The sequence below is a fragment of the Poeciliopsis prolifica genome, unplaced genomic scaffold (genome assembly GCF_027474105.1).
Source record: "Poeciliopsis prolifica strain line A6 unplaced genomic scaffold, Auburn_PproV2 SCAFFOLD003, whole genome shotgun sequence".
NCBI classification, from domain to species: Eukaryota; Metazoa; Chordata; class Actinopteri; order Cyprinodontiformes; family Poeciliidae; genus Poeciliopsis; species Poeciliopsis prolifica.
Window position 1 is genome coordinate 14,632,568 of NW_026562378.1, and position 22,192 is coordinate 14,654,759.

General features: G+C 35.9%; 1 protein-coding gene across 1 annotated transcript; it reads left to right on the forward strand.

Annotated features, from left to right (window-relative positions):
- The first annotated feature begins 3,476 nt into the window (after nt 1-3,476).
- Nucleotides 3,477-21,148, forward strand: fkbp5 (FKBP prolyl isomerase 5). Its single transcript, XM_055022014.1, has 11 exons — nt 3,477-3,837; nt 11,547-11,680; nt 11,800-11,944; nt 12,263-12,405; nt 13,703-13,817; nt 13,902-14,058; nt 15,755-15,845; nt 15,964-16,047; nt 16,132-16,317; nt 16,418-16,657; nt 17,388-21,148. The coding sequence occupies exons 2-11, from the start codon at nt 11,576-11,578 to the stop codon at nt 17,487-17,489; spliced, it is 1,368 nt and encodes a 455-aa protein (XP_054877989.1). The 5' UTR covers nt 3,477-3,837; nt 11,547-11,575; the 3' UTR covers nt 17,490-21,148.
- Nucleotides 21,149-22,192: the final 1,044 nt, after the last annotated feature.

Here is a 22,192-nt window from a genome sequence, read left to right on the forward strand (position 1 = left end):
TGACTCACAATGAAAAAAATGTGTCTGAATCAGTAACATGGAAAGTACCTTAACCTACAGTAATGTTGAAGCCTTTCTTACTTTTTCTCATCTAAGTATTAAATAAACCTTTGCATACACCACCAAACTATTTTTTTTTAGTTTTAGGTCATGCTTATAACACCAACTATGGATGCATACTCAAAAACATTTTGATTATGTTTAATAACTAGGAGCGTGCTTTAATTGTCAGTATTTACAGGTGATTCAGTATACTATAAACATCTCAGCTTCCTGGTAGTCTACAAATTAGGCTACCAGGAAACTACAGGAACATTTATGTGTCAGGGGAGATTCCTTAATGTTTGCCTACCATTTTTTACTAAGCAACTGTTACACCTAATGTCACTACTTGATTAAAGACATAATTATATATATATATATATATATATATATATATATATATATATATTATATATATATATATATATATATATATATATATATATATATATATATATATATATATGACATGTAAATGTGATAACTCCATCGTCACCGCTTTTTTGGCAAAGTGTTTTTTGTGCCAAGTTAACATTTCAGATAAGACAAAGTTCTTTGAGTAATTATAAATCAGCTACAAACAGCAATGTTAATTGTCACTTCCACAGTCTAGAAATGGTCTTAATGATCTTTACAACTCCATAAGACACAAATTAATGCAACTGACTGTGAAACTGTCTTGATAAAAATGTTTTGTAAAATGGAAAATTATTCATTATTTTATTATGTCACTTATTGCTTTTAAAACTACAGACTCTGGACATTAAACTTTTCTTTGTCATTATAGCTAACTATCATGAACAGGCGTTACTGATGTCCGATGCATCCTTTTTATTTATTTTTTTTCCATTCATTAAAACTCAAAACGAAAATGAAAAGTTAGACATATCATTTATACCATTTTTGATTGATGTCAGGTTTATAGCATCGTGAAGTACAACACAAACACTTGGATAATGTCTAATAACTTAATTTGACTCTCTGTGTTGTGTTTGATTATAATTAGTATTTATGGGTGAATTATTCACCACTACAGTTATAAAATTTAATTAACATTTACATTTCTTTGATATTCAGTCATGTTGCCAGTCCAAAATCTTGACTTTGGTCTGGTAAGTTACACGTACAATCAAAATTAAATAAATTTTGATTAGGCAAATTTTTCCAGATTACAAGTACTTTTTGAGAATTGAAAACATGTAATCACATACTTGTCATTAAGGCTACATTTCTGAATAAACATTTCTGTATTTTTATTGGTCTGGTGTAATATTCTGATTTTCATTAACCATAATTGGAAAATCATCATAATTAACTGAAATAAAAGCTTTTCTACACATCCATATGTGTGTAATTAGTCTGTACTGTGACTATTTAATAACATTCCAATTTACTGAAGTTTCAAGTACTAGCAAATTGGCTGCTTTAGGATGACTTGACATTTTAAAGTTTTATAATAGGATCACAACAATGACATGGTTTTCTTAATCTTAAGAGATTAAAGGTTGACTTGCAAAACAAGGTAATAAAATATTAAACATTACATTTCTCAACATTACGAAAGGGAAGCAATCTAAACAATGCTTAAATATGCTTATACTGTTGTTTCAACATAAGGGAGATAAGTTAAAAGCATTAGGAAACTGCACATAAAATAAAAGTACATCCAGATTCATAACTGGGTTCACATGCATGATACATTCTTTTACCTCTATAATAATGAAGATACAATAAAGATACAGATTTACTTGACTGCATGAATTGAGTGAAAGCTTTCCTCTCAAGACAAATCAAAGTTTCACATTCTTTCATAGTAACCATACATGGTTTGTCTCCGTACTTTAAGTATCTCTCGCACTGCATAGCCACAAGTGATGTCAGCAGTCATATAAATGTTAGTATGTGCCATAAATTAGAAATGTCAACAATATGGGTCAACAGCACAATCTGATAACAGTAACAAAAAAGAGCATTTGAGAATCTTAAATATAGCATAAGTAAGTAAAGATATTAGATAAAATGAGATACTAACTTTAAGGTAGAGAAAAAGTGTAAAGGTTATCCTTTGATTGTTATAAAATATTCATGCATGTTTCTGACTCTTTGAAGATGGAAAGATAAGGAAACGTCTTTGCATTTGTATCTTCTACAGAAGAATTAAAATTAGTTTTTTATCCATTCTAACACATGGCTTTGTATTTTAATATATCAATCACCTTGCAAAGAAAAAAGTGATGTCAGCTATTAATGACTGTTAGGATGTGCTATACACATATATATCTTCTTCTGTGATGTGTGATTTCAACTCATGAGAAGAACTGAACAAACATATTTTACTTACACTTTATCTGCAACATTTTGTAAAAATGTTGGTCTGAATTTTGCGTTGAGCTCTTGCGCCCCAGTGTTTACGCCCCTGGTAAATGAGGACATTTATTTTGAAGCTCTGGATTCAGCCTATTGCCAGGGAATGTCTGTCACTGTATTTTGGGAACTTAATAGGAACCAAAGTTTTGGCGTCAAGTTGCTGGCTTAATGCGATTGCTTTATTTTCTTTCTTACATAGTAATTTCAATGCATCAATCCCTATAGACCTTAAACAATCAATTAACGCAGTTTTTATTTGCATTTATTGTCTAGCTGATATTCCCAACCCTTAGTTTTTTGGACGCTGCTGCTTGTTTCACCGCTCTGCAGCCTGAAGGCACCAACGCATTGCTGATTTATTTTCTTTAACAACCCCCCCCCCCAAAAAAAAAAAAAAAAAAACTACACATACTAAAACAAACGACGGCAATGTTGACTAAAAATAGCATTTTCTAAAGCGCTTCCTGGCGGAAACAAGGCAGCTAGTACTTTAAAAGCAGGTAGAAAACACGTTGGAAGATAAGACAAAAGGCGGGTATTTTTTTTTTTTTTACCGTCCCTCTCAGACACAGTAATCCGTCAAAGCGAGCGTCTTATCGGGCTCTGAGGTGCGCATTTATTTCGGTTCTTACACATCCCCGTGTGTGAGTGCAGGCAGGCAGGCAGTGTTGTTGATATGTGCTGTCAGCTGAGCAGAGAGAGAGAAAGAGAGAGAGAGAGAGAGAGAGAGAGATAGAGAGAGAGAGAGAGAGAGAGAGAGGACAGTCTGCTGCGGAACAGGCTGTTCCCGGCCTGGCACGGAACGGGTTACAGGTCAGGGTGTCTATTGGAACACAGTGTTCTCATCAGCAGCGGCAGCGGTACAGCTACAGTACAGCCGGAACATTGTGTTACTTTGTGGCTGCTTTCCAAGACCTGCCCGTAATTTTACACTAAACACCCTCCCACAACTCTACACGTTTCTGCTCCCCTCCTCCCCCGCCACACACTTTTTTTCCTACCCCCCCCCCACCCCACCTCTCTCTCACTCTCTCTCTCTCTCTCTCTCTCTCTCTCTCTCTCTCTCTGTCAATTTCTGACTCCGTGCGTCTCTATGTGTCTTTAGTGTCTCCACAGTGTCATTTTGAAGTCAGACAGAGCTGCATGTGGGGGACTACACCGACACAGCCAGTCATCATCAAGTGAGGACAGGAAAAAGAAAGAAAGAAAGCAAGAAAGCAAGAAAGAGGGGAGAGTGGGGTAAAAGAGAGAAAAGAGCCTACCTAAAAACCCACATGGGCAGAACACTTAGTACCCAGCTGGATTTAAGATAAGAAGAAGCGCAGGCTTGAACTGATAGAGGGAGAAGACGCGTTCAACTGCAGCGACCGGGGAACATTTTTATACGTATCATATACAACGACAAGAAAAGGCGGATCACGACGTAATGTAAGTGTATTTTTTTTTCTTCCTTCCTATTTATCAACTCTGTTGCAGGGAAAACTTGGATCAAGAAGTTGATTTCAAGCCGACCGGCTTTTCTGATTCTGGCAGTGAACGGACACTTGTTATGCGCAACGATTTTATTTCAAAACCACGCAAATAAAAACAAAAAAGAAGTGAGGCAAATTTAATGAAATTTAGAGCTATTGCTAGATTGTTCATTTTATTTCTTTATTCTTTTTGCACGCGTCTACGTTTGTGTGGGTCCCAGAGGAGGAGAAGGAGGAGGATGAGAACATCAAGAATCCCGAGAAGGCTTAGATGTCTTTGTCATAAATTACAGGTTTCATGGCTACTTCTTAGAATTATAACATTAACTCCAGTACATTGTGTGCTTCGTTTTTAAAGCCGTGATGCTTATTACAGGGCAGATTGCAAGTTCACCGAGTAACTCTAAATTTATGGCTGTATTAGATTCAAACCAGGTGAAGAGGATAAAAGTAGAGGCACAGTTTTTTCCCCCCACTATTTCTGTCTTTGAAAATAGGTTTATAGTTAATTGAGGTAATACAGATATATAATTATACAGTGTTTATGTCATTTTATTGGCTAAAACTTAAAAAAAAAATAAACTGAGAGGCACACTTAGTCATTAAAAAAAAAAAATCTGTCCACTGTTGCAACATTTCCAAAAAGTGACCTCTGTGAACTTGACTTTCCAAAGCTTTCGTGCTAAATTGTAACAGGTTGGAGCGAGGAAGGGAAACTAGACTCAGACCTTGCTTTGGGATGTTGGTGTACAGGTTTATCGCACACACAGTGTCTCCACTTGTTTAGGTATGAATCAGCAGCTGAGTATGGATGTGAGACAGAATGTACAGATACACTGCGTGCGTCTCTGGATGTGCTCTTTGGCTCATTGTGTTCTCTTCCCGCATTCCTCCGCAGGATATCTTAGTTTTTTGGTACATGAAGTCTATACTTGCCACCTTATCTGTATCGTTAGCCATATTCACACCCTGTTTATTTTTGTGCCTCACACTTGATAATACAGCAGATGGAAACCACAGCAGACGAAAACATCAAAATGGGTGAAATTGGAAACTTTTACTCATGCTGTGGGAAATGTCAGTTATTTAGAGTTGTTGCAGTTGTTTTCTGGTTCAGATTATGCACCGGGATAGCCGAAACGTGAACGTACACCCTCAGTTTGGCAATTTTAAATGGGATGTTTCTGTAGCCCCCCCAAAAAAAGATTTGAAGCTGGATCGTACGTGAGGGGGTCTTCGATTGGCGAACGCTGTCAGGCTTTGCCAGCGGGAACTGTGAATAGAAGGAACATTGTGTTCAGACACAAACACACACACAAAGACCGACACATGCATAAGTTACATCTAAGATGAAATCTATAAAATTTATAAGTCCGTAAAAAGGGCTTTGTGGCTGATGGAGGGAACATTTTGTACTCTTCTTGCAGATAAACACTTTATTTCTAAGAGAGGCACAAAAAGTCAAGGAGCAGAACGATGGGATGCAAGTCATTCAGGTCTTCATGATTTTGACCTGTGGATAGTGGGGAGGGAGGGGGAGAGAAGTTGCACTGGCCAATTTATAAGAATCATTTCAAAATTTGACCAGTGTTTAGAAAGACAATCTCATTGCTGCCTCATCCACCTGTGGTTTAATATTTATATAATAAAATGAATTCAAATTTTTCATTATGAAGGCAATCCCTGCAACAAAAATGTTTTTTTAGAGAGTTGTAAAGCAAATGAGATTCAGAAAATTGTTGCAGCTAATTAAAGCTGCTGTTGAAGTCACCTTGCAGATGTTAGCTGACTGCTGAATTGCAGTCAAGGCGTAGGCCATCCTCCTCCTAATGTTACTACCTGCTGACGTTTTAGCCAGGATTTTTACTTGCTTCGGAAAACTAGATCTGAATTGTAAGTGTTTAATCAGTGGAAACAGAGAAGCAATTTCCCCTAATCTGTCTTAACTTGAACAAAATTGAAAAAGTCATGATTTTTTTCCCCACTGAGAAGATATAATCTGTTATGTTGCAATTTGTCTAATGAGCAGAATATTTTGCATTTCTATAAGAGTCATTTGTACATGTTGAAAACAGAAATGCTTCTGTTCTTTTCAGAATATCTGAAAAAAGGCTTTTCGTCCAGTTTTAGGTCAAATATATGCTTTAAAACATATTCCTCCACAATCTTTATGCTTTTTCATATCAGATAATTGGCCAGAACAAACTTCTGATGTTGCAATTAAAAATCTAAACTAATTATTGTAATGGCAGCCACAAAAGGAAAAGATGTCACTCCCTAATGAGACAAAAATACTGTCAGATGTGGAGTATCACATTGTGAAAAAAACCTTTTTTGTTACTTCCTAAATTTTGTCAAAATCTGCAAGTGTTGATATCTCAGCTGCTGCCTGTGAAAGCACATTGGCAATCACCCTGCTCCACAACATGCTTTAACATGACCGTTCCTTTTCCATTGTACTTTCGCCATACCAGGATAATTCCATCAAAGCGGACTTAGTTGTTGGGATTGATTTGGGAAAGTGGAACATAATTGCTGACGAGATAAAAGAGTCAGCATGCAGCAGCTTTAACAGCAACGTGTCATTAAAGCTTTTATGGGTTTGGCAAACTTCTGTTTTCTCTTCTCCCCTCCGCATGGATGTCTGTGATGTTGGCAACGGACCTGTCTGTTGGGCTACATACTGAACATTTTTTCATACAGACCTGTTTCATCATCGACTGTTATGTCACTGCAAGTGTCAAATACTTCTGTAATTTTTGTTACCTCTCACTTCTGTGAGGCTTTACAGCTGACGATGTTCTCATGATAATGCCAGTATAAAGGTCAAATTTATGCAATAAAATTTTAATTGTTCTTAAGTTTGAAACCTTTTTCCTGGGGTGGCAGCGTGTTGATCAGAACAGAGCAGCTTGTCTGTAAAATGCAAAGCTTTACATTTTCTATTTAATTAAAGATTTTTGTTTGTCTATTCATAACCACAGTTTTTGTCAATAAAAAAGAATATATATATTCGAAGCATTTAATTCAAAATTACATTTTACTACGACTTAGCACGACTGTAGTATATCTTTGAAGCTCTTTTGTCTTTTATTAGTTGATATTAAAACTATTTATAAAAATTATCCAATACTATTGTTATTCATTCTAACACCTTTGGAAGACTCATTATCAAATAATAATAATACTAATAAAAATTCTGCTGTAGCGTTGTTACTAAAGTGTGTCTGAAATTTATTCTGGCATAAAATGTTGGTAGTATTCATATTTATAAACACAAGTAGTGAACTGAGGTAGGTCAAAAAATTCAAACACTCAAAACAAATTTCCTTCCTGTGTATAAATTTAGACCCATCGTTCCACACAATAAATTCTAGCAACTTAAAAACACTTCAGCTGCATTCCCAAAACCGAAGATTTACAGTGATGGCATCCGGTAGACATTTACAGCATATGACTAAATGACTAATAGCCAGAGGGACTTTAATAATTGTGCCTGTTGTTCAACAAGCTACATCCGCAACAAAAATGTTACTTACCACCAGCACAACTGCCTGCCTATTGCAATATGGATGTAACAATAAAGCTATCCAATAGACTCCCACCACCTATAATCCTCAATAGATTGTCAAACCATTAGTTTTCTATCTTCTTGTCTCTGCTCATTGTGCTGCACCACTAACAACATCTGGAACATAAACAGGAACAGCACATCTTATTCCTGGTATAGCAACTAGCTGGAAACAAAAAACCCTGAAAACAGCTGTTGTTATTGTAGATGCACATATTTATGTTAAATAAAATACTTATTAGGTTTTAGTAATTACGTTATATCTATTACGGTTTTAACAAAATGCGTTTGATATTTCTTGTAGTGTTATTTAGTGTATAAATAAAATTAGAAGTGTAAAAGTATGGAAACAGATACACACAGGGACTTAACTCAGTGTCTGTAAGTACATTTAAATTGATGCACTATGCTACAAAACACAATGTTTTACCTCCCAATATCTGTAGAGGACAGATAGTTGAAGTCACTGACACCAATTGAACATTTACAAGGCTTAGTTTTGCCAACTTAGATGCTCTGTTGTTACGTTCGGTAAGTTTTCTACTGCCTCCTTTTCAAAAAAGCGAGTCCCTCCCAGCTTCAGTCGGAGCTGCTACCTTTGGGTCCTGACTGCTAATAAATCATGCATGTGTGAAGTTGCCACTGCCTGAGCCTCCCTACAGCCAGCCAGGATGCACACATAACATCTTGTTTGTCTAGAGAGAAAATTATTACAAAGATAAAAAGATGCATTTCTAATTTTGGTTCATTCAGATTATTGATGCAGATTGTATGCCAAAAAAAGGTAACCATAATGTTGTACTGTGACCTTCAGTATTTCCTAAGGGAACCACAAGGCTAAAAGCAAAAGTAGAATTTACAAACTTAACTAAAGAAAGTAAAACTCAAAAATATGTGTAAGAGCTAAAACAAAAGTTCATAAATATAGTTTTGCTTTACTAATTTATTGTTACTTTTTCAACATTATTGATTTCTCTGCAGTCCCTCTGTCGTGGAGGAAAGTAAGTTTTTGAACACTGTCGTATTATAAAATGCTAATTATATTGTACGAACATGGTAATATAGTGTATAAACTTGATAATTATATTGTGTGAATGTGATCACTTCATCCAGATGGTGGATGATGATAGTTTCCTTTTATGCTGCATTGAAAGCAAAACTCAATATTAGGTAGAAGTTTGAACACCAGGTTAATCTGGGATACATGTGGAGAGGAATGAATGACTAAAAATATGGATAGCCTACATAAACTATCACATCTATGCCTCATAAAATTAGGCAGAGGATTTACATAAAAGTGTCGCATCAGTCGCCTACTTTGCCTTCGTTCCACGCTGGTAGGGGCCATGAATTTTAAGAAATATCTCATTGTACTCAGTCACAACATCAAAATTCAAGGTGTTGAAACTGATGCCTCCCATAACTCTCCACCTGGTCAATAAGGAGGGCTGCCATGTCTAGAGGATGGGTCAGATTGTTTCTTCTGTGCAGGGCCATTCTGTTTAGAATCCTTATTGTGCTAACAATAACTTCAACAACAATGCACAGCAACATCAGTGTCATCAGTAAATAGTAAAACTTGTAGTAAAACTAAAATTTGACTAACTTGGCCTTTGCGCTAGTCTTCATAATGAATGCAGAAAAAGCATGCTGTAGACACCTTCTAGAAAACATTATGTTTATTCAAGATAATTATCATGTCTGTACAACATATTGTCATGTTTTCTCAAGATATTGAAAAGTTTATACAATGTAATTATCATGTTACAATACAGTACTGTTTTAAAAAAATATATTTTCTTTTGTTGAATATGCTTCTTCAGCACTCTGTTATACCTTTATGGAAATGGTCATTTAAGCATCAACTAACATCTTTTAGGACTAAACGTCATATACCAGGGCTGTTAAACTCATTTTCATTTCAGGCCAAATCAAGATCATGAATGTCCTGAAAGGGCCACTTATGGCAGACTGTACTGAGAAAACACCTTTTCGTACTGAAGTAATTTAGCTTAATACAAACAACATCAAATTTGATTTAAATGATAAAAAAAAGACTTCTCAGCATTCAGATGTTTTTTTGAACTTCTATTTCTGTGGCCTTCTCGAGTTGTGAGGCCCTTTATAGCTATGGCCGCATCACTAGATCACATGGACACAAAAAATATAAAAACCCTGAGCAGAGTGACTGAGGATAAATCTGAAAACTAAAAAGTAGCAAGCACATTTCTAGTGTCCGTATAAGACTTCTGATTTTTATTTTTATTATTAGATTAAACAACATTTCAGATTTGTTTTGCAAATTCCTTCCCAGTTGACCTAAAAATTGAGAGATTATTATTAAAGGTACATTTTCTTAACTACAGAACAGTCGTCATTAAGATGTACCAGAATAAAAATGGGGGCTAGTATGAAAATCTTATACTAATACTGCTGGTACGGCAGTAGTTACCAATATTTAATGATATCATATACATTATATTTCCCTACACTTTCAGCACCTTTTAAAACCAACCATGCTGCCCACATTGCTTCTCTGCCTCTTTTAAACACTCAATAATCCTTCAGAAAATATCACTGAACAAATACCACATGGTAAAACCATGTTGGTTTGTGGTATTTATGTTTAAAAACTGCATAAAAATACCAATGTTGATTGTTTCATTGAAGTGTCTCAGAATTGGGACAAGTGTCCTCTTTTTTGGCAATCAAAATATGGTCACCCTCTTGTACATAAACAGTAACAAAGGGAGCTTTGGTTTAATCTGTGTTGTTTTTGTTGCTGTTCTTTTCAACGCCATTACTAGAGCTAGCTGTGCTGTTCTTTGCAAATATAGCATTGTTTGGTTCTGCTTGTTTAAAGCACTGGGTAGAGTCACTATGCTCTATAACCACAATAAGGCAAATGCGTCAGTGGGCCTCCATAATCATGGCGCTCCCTTCGCTCATGCCCATACAGTCTTTGTCAATGTTTTTTTTTCCCTCCATTTTATTTATGGCAAATCATTCAAATGTTCCTTTAAGTTTAAACAAATTCACTTCAGTCTATTCAAAATGCATATAAAATATTGTCCTACTCTTTGTTTTTTCAGCATCACCGTGCGCAAAGAGTGTGAATGCGATGAAGTCCCGAAGGCCTCTTTTCTCCCATGCTAATGTTGTTCGGTGCTAATAGAAACATTGCTTTATGACCCTGTGGCATAATTTATCTGAAGTACTGAATAACTGTTGAGCTTGCTATTTTGTGAATCGTTCAGTTGTGTTGCTGACCAAATGTGTGTTCACATTGGCAAAAACAATGAGGAAAGTAACTGAAAAGATCATATTTGAATTATATGACAGCATTTCATTAAGAAAATCAAAACCTCAAATTTTGAAGAGGCATATTGTGAGCGTATTGATCCATTTCAGGAATATCTGAGCTTTGTTTTTCTTTTTGAGACGGCACAGCTTTATGAGCACAGAGTGTGAGCGTGTGGCTAAGCCCACGCTCTCCCTTCGTGTTTAAGGCTCTCAGAGAGAAGACGTCACTAATAATGAAGAGGTTTTTAGAAAAAAATAGACTGTACAAACATCTGAATGCCACTCTGCTGTGTTGCAAGGTTTGGTGCTTGTGCAATACCCTGACATTATTTAGAGAGAGTCAAAGAGCACAATGCCAAATAACGTAATTTGTGAGGGAACACGGCTGAGTGAAGAAAGCGACATGCACAGAGTTATGGTTATGTAATGACCTAATCTGTGTGGGGATCAGACAAGGTGCATTATAGCGATGCTCCTCATATAGCTGTTAATGAGGCATTTTTCAGCAAAGCTATTAATATGAGCTCAACTCAATGCATAGCTTCAAAACACATGTCTTTAAAAGGTTCAGGTTATATAATGTGAAGATGAAAGTTGTTCATTCCAGCTTGATTCTGTTTAGCATTTTATTCGTGGTTTTATTCATGGTTCAGGTCACACTGTGGCAAAAAAAAAAAAAAAAGAGTTACATAATGTTTGATTTTCCATAAGCAAAGCTAAAAACATAAAAGAATCAGCAGAGATCAGACTGTTAACTTGTTGGCTTGTGTGTTTCTTTGCATCTTTTGCAGTGTTGTTGTGTGATGCCCTTAAAGCAGCAATGACCACAGATCAGTTTTTGCCCATGGACGATAAGTCAGCAACAGCTGTCTTTGCTGCGAATGGTATTGACGTAACACCAAGAAAAGATCAGGGAGTTTTCAAGGTGTGCATTATCTTTGCTTACATTTTCTGCATATTGTTTTCAACTTTGACTTTTTACAGCTGCTGTTCCTTTAGATGTTGTTTAATGGAAAATTCTTTTTCCGTCTTTTTTTTTTCCAGGTTGTGAAGCGTCAGGGACTCGGTGGGGACCGGCCAATGATTGGGGACAAAGTGACCGTACACTACACTGGAAAACTGCTTACTGGGAAGAAATTTGATTGCAGTTGGGAACGGAAGGAGCCTTTTTGCTTTAATGTAGGAAAAGGTAGCTGCCATCAGTCATTTCTGTGAAACTTCCTGAGTCCTTTGTGCCATATTTTAGTTTAAATAGTAAATAGCAGAAATGCAAAGGTACTTAGTGACAGACCTACTTTTTTAATATCTGATGGGAATATGAAATTTTTTACTTGGACAAATACCAGAGAAGCATTTCCTTGTTTCCAGTCTAGCTTTTATGCAAATATAAACTAATACTCTCTGGAAGTAGCGTCATGTTTTACAGCAAATGTATTCATAGTGAACCACATTTCTAATTTCTTTGTACATTTTTTTATGACTTTTCTGAATCTTTCTCCTCTCACAGGACAAGTCCTGAAAGCATGGGACATTGGTGTGCTGTCCATGCAGAGAGGAGAGGTGTGCACCCTGCTCTGTAAACCAGATTATGCCTACGGACCGACTGGAAATCCAGACAAAATTCCTCCCAACTCTTTAGTAATATTTGAGGTAGGTGTGCCCTGTTGCTGCAGCCTTAGATTAATTATAAATCAATCTGAGGAACTCTTCTAAAGTGGAAGCACATCTTTTGTGTCTAAAGCCTGAGTTTGCTGATCATAAAACTTCCAAGCTTTTCTATTTTAATGCCTCATTGGCCAAGCAGCTGCCTTGCCTAAGCTTTACATATTCTTTAAAGAGCTATGTGGCTCTTCAAAGACACACTCTGATGTTTTAATTAACTGAAGGTATTGAACATTTCAAGAGGAATGTAATTTTGCTTAACATTTCCAAACTTCATAGGCATTTTTGTACTATTCTTCTCAATTATATGTTATGTTACATGTCAAACATATGTTATGTTACATTTAAAGGAAAGTAGGGGAAGAACACCATCCCAACTGTTAACTATCTGGGGGCGGCAGCGTCACGTTATGTAGGAGTTTTGCAGCAGGACAGAATTGTGCACTTTCCAAAATAGATGGCATTATGAGGATAGAACATTTTATGGAAATATTGGACAACGACACTAGTGGCTTGGAGATAAATAAATTTAGCTTGGCATGCTATTCACAAAGACATGATGTAAGTGTCCAGATAACCTGTGTGTGTGTGTTTTTGAGCAAGGTTGCCTACAACACTTTCTAAATTAGAGCGGTTCTGTCTGGAAGAAAATTACAAAATTCCATCAAATTAATGTGAGACATTTATGGCAGGACACTTAAAACATTTAACATAAATAATACAGTTTAAAAGGCAGTTACACTAAAACTTAGAAAATATATGCAAACTTTTGATTTTTCAGTAGCTAAAAAGATATTCTCTTATTATTGTGCCAAATTAATGTGTAAACCCAATGAAATGTCATTTTGGAAATTACACTTCATTAAAAAAATGAATAGTAACTTATGGACCAAGAAAAAACAATCAAGTTCACAGCCACAGAGTCACTGGTTACTGTTACCTTCAGTAACCAGTCATTTACGAATCACACAGGCGCCACATGTTTACTTTCACAGATCTAGATAAAACTTCTGTACTTTTTAATACTGTTCAAAGTGTTAAAAATAACATGCCATTGCAAAAAAAGACTTGAGATGAGTTTACCATTAATTCCATGTTGTCTCTGGCAGACATACTTTTCTCCCGTTTTGTTTTAATGTCTGTTACCTGATTTATTTAAGTTCTCTCCGCCTACATTCTCTGAAATGCTGCGTTTTACAGAGATACGATGTCATACTCTGCCTTACATCATCTAATTTGAGAGAAATGGTGAGAAGAATTTCTTTCTTTTTCTTTTTTACAACAGATGGAGCTGCTTAACTTTGAAGGAGAGATACTTACAACGGATGGCGGGATTACGAGGAGAATAAAGGTCAAAGGGGAAGGTTACAGTAATCCTAACGATGGAGCGAGCGTCGATGGTAACCTCAACATTTCTGTTACGGGTCAATACCTTTCTGATTAAATTATATTGTTGGAAGTTGAGTGTGTCATGTTTCACACAGTGCACCTGGAGGGACGCTGTGGGGACCGGTTGTTTGACTGCAGGGATGTTACCTTCATTGTTGGTCAAGGTGAAGACAAAGGCATTCCTCTGGGGGTGGACCGAGCGATGGACAAGATGCAGAGAGGAGAATGCTGTTTACTTTACCTTAAACCAAAGTAAGTTTCTCACAGATCTTTAAATCATGCTAAATGTGTTACTGATCCCTGACTGTTTTGTTCTGCTGATTGTAAGTTTACAATAACTAACCAGAAGGTCGACCAGAATTAAACAGAAATGTGCAATCTATATAAATGTCCATATTCCAAAAAACGATTGAATCAAAACAATTACAGAGGCTTGTTAAATTATTCATACTGCTTACAAATTTTTACTTTTTGACGGGTTACAAACAACAACTTCAAGGTAGCTTTTGAAATTAAAGTAATCTTTTTTTGGAGCACAACTGTATTTTGTGGAATCACAAATCTTTCTTCAATCTGCTTTCTGTACAGAAAACTTTATTTATTATGTAATGAAATGACATTTCCGACCTTCCTCAACACTTTTTTTTGATTCTTTGAGTTGCTTTGAGAATGTTGACAGAGATTATGTAATTTTTTTGTCACAAGGCAGAAATGATAGGCATTAAATATTCCAATAGCAAGATAACAACTGTGTAGGAAAATGTGCTTTGCGACTTTTCAAGGGTTGCTAGATTTGTAAGTTAAATTGCTTAATAAGTCAAAAATCAAGTTTTTCATATTGTACAAATATTGTGCTAAAACAGCTGAAATTCATAATTTTTCTAAGAAAACATGAATAAAAAGTACATCACTGCTCTTTATGTGAAACAGACAATGGCTAACGTCATGTCACATTAGCAATCGTTCATGCAAATTTAAACTCTTTTAGAGAAACTGAAAACAGACAAATAACTTTTTAAAAATATCCATTTACACACAGTGACCAGTAGTGTTACTTTCTGCTAACGCATGAGAAAGGAGGTATTAGCAACATGTAGCAAAAATGTTTTGGACTCACACAGTAGATAACCTTGAGAGTCAAGGCAGAGTCAACTTAAAGAGAAACAAGTGCTTCTCAGGCTCAGAGCATTAAAGACTGGAAAGTATTGTTCATGCATGAAGCAGAGCTGTTCTTTCTGGCTCTTATCCTTTTTTCAGAGGCTCCATCTAAATCTGCAGATTTATTGTGTCGATTTGCAGCGGTCTGTTCTTCATTTAACTCATATACGTATGCATTTTTCCATCCTTGCAGTTAAGCTAAATCATTTGGTTTGTAACAAATGAAAGAGAGGCTCTAGAATGTGCTTCATATTGAAATCCTTTGGTTGCCTCAAAATGCAATGATGTCAACTTTTCTTTCACAAAGTCTTGTTAGGTTGTGGGTCATCATTATTAACGTTCTGGGATTAGTTCTGAAATGTTTGGTCATGCAGGCTTATTATCAAATGTTATTGAAGGTTGGTATGATGTGTATGATTACAGACATTTAAGCATTTTTTTGTGCCTGGCAAAAGCAGATCTTAACATGTAGCAACGTTACAGCCACAAATGTTTTTATTGGGATTTTGGCTACTTTTACGCACATAATTCACACTCCTTTACTCCAAAACACCTAAATAAAATCTAGGGCTGATAAGGAATTAAATGTACTTATATGTGTCTGTTGAGAGAATACCTAGGAGGTCTGAATACATTAAATATCTTTAGAAATTGAGAAGTTGAGGCTTTATATGGCAAAATGTGCAAAAAGCCAAGGAATATCACTAATACATCTTAGTTACTATTTGGGCCATTAATAATTATTGTTCTGTTTAATTATTAAATTTGTGTGGTTTTGATTCATTTGCAGGTATGGGTTTGGCGATGAAGGCAAACCAGAGTACAAAATTGGACCAGATAAAGAAATTGTGTATGAAGTTACTCTAAAAAACTTCAAAAGGGTGAGCGACAGTTTTTACTTTTGGGAATTTTATGAATAAAATGCAGAAATGTTGCTTTACAGACAATTAGATTAGAAAATTTTAGCTTTTTACAATACAAAATTATTTCTCTCTCCAGGCTAAAGAACCCTGGGAAATGGACTTGAATGAAAAGCTGGATCTCATCCCTGGAGTGAAAACTAAAGGGAATCAGTATTTCAAGGTATAGTTTTCAATGCTGGCGTTTCCCATTAAAGTGCTCTAACTATGTATCTGTTTAGAACTGATGCGTATTTTTCACTGGTAGGCGGGGCGGCACCACCAGGCAGTCATACAGTACCAACGGATCATTTCCTGGCTGGAGTTGGAGTGTGGTACTGGGATGGAGCAGCATCGGAAGATACAAGAATACGTTTCAACAGCTCACCTCAATTTAGCACTATGCTTCCTTCGGCTAAAGGAGTTCTCTCAAGCAGTGGACAACTGTAATAAGGTGAGCTGCTGATGGCTATGCACGTCTACACTCCTCCGGCTATGTTTTCCAGCTGTTACGTGTTAATGTTTCTCCATGTGCGTGTGTTTATGTGTGCAAGGTAATTGAGTACGATGAGAGCAACGAGAAGGCTCTGTATCGCCGAGGGGAAGCACGGCTTCTCCGCAACGAGTACAGCCTGGCCATGGCAGACTTTCAGAAGGTCCTGGAAGTCAATCCCTTGAATCGTGCTGCTCGCGCTCAGATTTCCAGCTGCCAAATCAAAATGAAGGAACATCAAGAGCAGGAAAAGAAGATCTATGCCAACATGTTCCAGAAATTTGCGGAGAGGGACTCCAAGGTCTGTAAACTGTCCATTCTTGGCTAAATATAGTTTAGCACATTTTTTCCTTTTTTCCCTCCTGAACTGAAAATTAATAAGTACATGTAGTTAAGTAATGCTGTAATGTAGCCTTTAAATACTTTCATAAACTAAAGCACTGAGAAAAGAACTTACTTGTTGATGTTTGTAAGACTTTTAAATTATAGTTATTATTTAACTGTTCATAAAATGCATCAAAAAACATATTTTCTGATATGTGCTAGTTTTTTAAAATAGTGACCACAACACGATACGTATATTTTCTCAAAAATTACATAAATAATCCTACCTAATTTTGCATATTCCTTAGGATAAAATTTGTTAAGCAGCCAAATAGAAATTATTTCAATACATTTATATACATATTTTTTTAATTTTACAGTGTTTATTTAGTTCCTTGAAGGAATAAACCATATATTGTTCTGACACGTCCTGCCTGTACTTCTTCAGTGTTATGCTGACCTCTAGTGGTGAAACATCTCATGGCGATTCATGGCTCCGTAGAAAAAGACAAATACTTGAAAAGGAAGAGAAAGAAACTGTTAAAAAAAAAATAAACATTTGATAAACATTGGAAACTTTAAAGTGCTTGGTACAGTTTTCTGTTAGATGATCATTTTTATGTGTAATCAGTGTTTCAAGTATCAGTCTTACCTCTGGCAGTGGTTTCTTCTACATGCTCATGTCAAATCCCATTTCCTCCAAACAGGCCGGGAGAATGAAGAGGATAAAGGATGAGAGCATGCGCAGTGGCATGAACGGCGAAGTGGGCATTAAACGGAGGCGACGAAGTCAGGACTGCCCATCATAGCAGGAACATTTGAAAAAGGGAGAGGAGACAGCCTCCTATCTCCAGGGAGCAGAGGCGGTGAAAAAGCTGAATAAAAGCCTCTAATCCGCACCTCTTCAACCCCAAAATCCAGCGGGACCATTCCTGCATATAAAGCAGAGAGTGAGCTGAGCAGCATTTATTTGTCACGTGTACTGTTGGACAGCCTGAACGTTCCTCCCTGTGGGGACAGTACTACAAAAATCACAGAGTGAATATTGACAAACACTTTTTTGTCCAGTGTGTTATTAGAAAAAAGTACTTTCATTTCTTCAAAGAAACCCAACAAGAATTCACCCCTTTTTTAAGAGTCATTTGGCCACTGTGCTGACATGTGCCTCCATAGTGTGTTTCCAACACCAGTCTTGCTGGTTTTCAGGCTTCTGACTTGGTATTAGGCCTTTTTAGGGCAGCTGCATGCGTGTATCACGTTTGGGAATCAGATTTGAAATGTTGCAAAATTTTTAAAATGTGCAATATGAACTTTGGATGAAAAAAAGGCAGAACCTGTTATCTCAGTAGTGTTTTAAAAAAACACACACACAATAAATTATGTTTCACCCAACGACCTTGGTTAAGCTTGGGTTAAACATGAATAAATAATAGGGACAGCTCATTTTTAGACAATAAAGATTTTATAAATTACAGTTCAAAACAAATAAAAAAAAAGCACAAACAGATGCCAAAATGGTCCTAAAGCAAAGATCTGTATTTGTAGGGCATGGTAAATTCCTGATTGACATTTGTCTGTAGATATTTTTTGAAACGTGTCAACAGCTGAAAAGGAGTGAAAATTGAGCACTTTGTTTTTCTAAACTTGTTTTGACAATGATAATGCACTAAAATTTATATATCCATGATAATAACTTTTTATTTTTTTAATTTTATATACTTCAACCTATCAGACAGTATTAAAGAAAAGCCAAGTCTGGTACTGTGATAAGTTCAATTAAATGAGGACAAACATCTGTGCGAGGTTTAGTGAAAGGCACTTATTACATTTTAAGCCACTTGCAGCTGCAAAACTGTTAGTCTGATGAAAAATACAAAATACTGAATACAAGTGTACTCTCTAAAAACTTTAACATCATTCTAAAGTTTATTTCAGTAATTTAGTTAAGACATGAAAAGTCAATGGCATCTTTTAAATGTTTGTTACTGGATTTAAAGATCACAGATTAGGTTGATGAAAACCCATTATCTTCATCAGAATATTAGAATATTACATTAGATCAATGGAAAAATATTTTCTAGGCCTAATTATGGAACTAACAATCAATCAATCAATGACACGATCAAAATTTTAGTCAGACCTCTTTTCGTACAGTGAAATGTAACTCAAAGTCCTAAAAGGTATGTGTATATACTGTACAGTACATAGAAAAAGTCCCTAATCAGGGCTCCTTTAGCATGAAGCTATCATGGCTCAGAGGTGATCAGCTTGTGGCTCTGAGGTACTGAAGAAGACCGGCCATCGGCTTACGCTGGGCGTGTCTCATCTTCTTGACATAACTCCATATTTTCTGTCCAGCCTATTCAAGCACAGCGATGTCAAATAAGTATTGGACATTTGGCATGGTGCACAGGAGCCAAGTTTGGCTGAAAAATGTTTGTCTCCATAAAGCCTTTCACCAGCTTAAACGTGAAATGAACACAAAGTTATTTGACTTCGGACTTGAGAAGTGGACCAAACACCAGCAGAAGACATGACTCCCAAATCCTCTTCACTCAGGACCTTAAGCGACTTGGATTCTGTGCCTCTCTGCTCTTCATCCAGACTCTGGGACCTTGATATCCAAATGATATACTAAATTTACTTTTATTTAAATATATGACTTTGGACCACTGACGACTGGCCAGTTTTTTCTTATTACCCCACATAAGATACTTCTGGCATTTGTGTTTCTGGAGTAGCTTGACACAATGAAGCAGTTACAGCCCATTTCCTGAAGACCTTCTGTGTGTTGGTGGCTCTTAAAGCTTTGACTCCAGCCACTTCATGCTTTGTGAATACCCTCGTCTGGGCTTTCCTTGTGCACCTTTTGGCTGTTGCAGTTTTTCCTTCAGCTCCACTTTCTTGTCTTTTGATGTGCTTGGATACAGCAGTCTGTGAGCAGCCAGCTTCTTTATCTGTGACTTTCTGACAAACCCTCGTACAAAAGGGCTTCAATTATTATCTGATGGATGACGATGGATGTGGAGTTCACGTTTGTTTCATCAGTATTTAGGCCACATAGCATTTCTCCATTAAAAATGATCTTTTTACTGGCTTTATGTAATATTCTAAGTTTCTTATGAAATTTTGATTTGCTTTAAGTCACAATCATCTCAATTAACATAAATAATTGCTTTAAATATAGAACTCTGTGTTTAGTGATTGTAGACAATATATAATTTAAATTCTCTAGTTAAATTATTGAAGCAAATAAACTTTTGGATGATGTCAGAGGTTTTTGAGAAGCACGATGCAGTGGTTTAGCACTTAGATCTCGCACAGCAGGAAGGTTCATCCTGCAGGACGCCCAAAGCCTTTCTGTTTTTTTCTTGTCATCAGTTCACTCCCACAGTCCAAAGATGTGCACCTTTGGTTAATTGGTAAAACACAATTTAGTTCTCTAACTTTGTGTTTCGTGTCAGTTAGAGTAGCTTGCAATCCCATCTCCTTCAAACCTAAATTATTGTTTACACTCTGGAGCTTTAAATACATTTAAAGAGTTAAACTGAACCCGTGTCCTCTGTAAAAATGGCACAATGTGTTCGAAGGCTTATAGTAATGATAGAACCCGAAACATAAGGACATCACCCCTGCCTTTGTGTTTGGCTTCTTTTTCTGTGTGGAAAACTTTGGAATCATCACAAATTTCTTTAATTTATTTTTCTAGCGATATGAATTATTATTTTTTTGCCTCAGCTCTGAAAAATGTTTTTTCTTACTTCATACTCAATCCATTTTTTTTAAAACGAAAAAAAAAAGTGTGTTAATGTTTGTGTAAAGGGCAATATTGCACTTTGGTCTCTGTCCAACCAACACTGTTATTCTTGTATGTCATGTCCAAATGTCTCTGGACAATAATATTGAGATGTTTTAGAAACATTTGGCTGGTTCAGAATGAAAACCTTAGCTGTCTTAAAGATTTTGCATAAAAACAAACAAACAAAAAAAAACAACAAAAAAATACACAGTGAAAACATTGTGTTTGTGTGTCTATATATTATTGTATCTTGGCAAGGTTTCTAAACAGCTTGTTGCTAAATGTTTTCAAGTGCTGCTGCCTCTAAATATTCAAATATTTTGTATAGTGAAAATGAGCATGAAGTACTTTTTCCTAGCCGTTTTAATTTGTAGACTTGGATTTACAGGCCATTTTGCAACTAAAAGTAAAATATTTCAGGCTTCTTTTCTGTCACTTCTTGGTTAATTTTAATCAAAGATTCTAGATGTGAAATAGATAAAAAGAACTGTAGAGAAAAAGCAGCTGGGTAAACTGCAGTGTGTCTGATGTGTGATTGGATTTATCAAAACTGTTGAGGCTTTTCTGTCACAAAATGTGTTTACATGTACTGAAATGATCATTGTCTTGTAAAGAAATGATCCATGTTTTGAATCGGCATTTATGCAAAAGAAATATTTTCTGACTAAATGTGTGTGTGACTCATGTCGTCTTTACACATCCACGATCACAAGCACACACACATCAGTAAAATAAACCAACTGTATCAGAGGATAATCCCCTGGTGGAATCACAGTCGCTCTTAAATATGTATAAGTCTCTGTTCAAACGTCAGGCTTTTGTGACGTGAAATAGGAGACTTTGATCACTAATTTTAAAATGTTTTAATGTGACATTCACTCAAATTCAATGGGAAAACAAGGCCATTTATTTCATCTATTTGAGTACAAAAGCAGCAAATATCCACACCCTTAAATTGCTACTCAGTTTGAAATACCATCATTTATAGTGAATTTGATGAACGTGAAATAATATTTCACTGTCCCAGAAGGATTTCTGTCACAGAGAGGCTACAAGTGACCAAAGTTAACTCATTGTGCAGATTTATCAATGGGGTTGAGAAAAGAAATTTAGAAATAAATATCTTATGACGAGCTCTTCCCACCTGGACAACCTTTAGAAAATGGAGTCTGGTAAATATTGTAAACTATGTGAGGGATACCAAAAAAAGTATGGACACTGAAATTTAATCTAAAGAACTTTAACAAGATATTAAATATGTGTATTGTAGGTTATTGTACCTATTTATGTATACAGATGTGTTTTTCAATTGGATTGTGGATAAATGTCACGTCACACGTAAAATACTTTTGAAATGATTCATCACGGCCTCATTGTTTTGCAACACTAAAGTCTGATATTTTAACAGGACTTTACTCCTCTGAGTGGCACTAAACCTATATACTTTGTGAATCTATTGTGAAGTAAAAGAAAAAAAACCCATAAAAATAAATGTCTGCATGTGTTTAATTTAAAATAACTATATGTAATACAAATAGCAATTTTTTTGTTCAACAAATAGTGCTATTGTTAGCTTATATATAAACAGTAGATTGGAATTTAATTTCTGCCCTCACATGTACAAGAAAAAAATCTGTTTATAAAAATTTATTTTGCAGCGATTTTCTGATATCACAACAAAACAGGGCATTTTATATCATGATCTTTTATCAC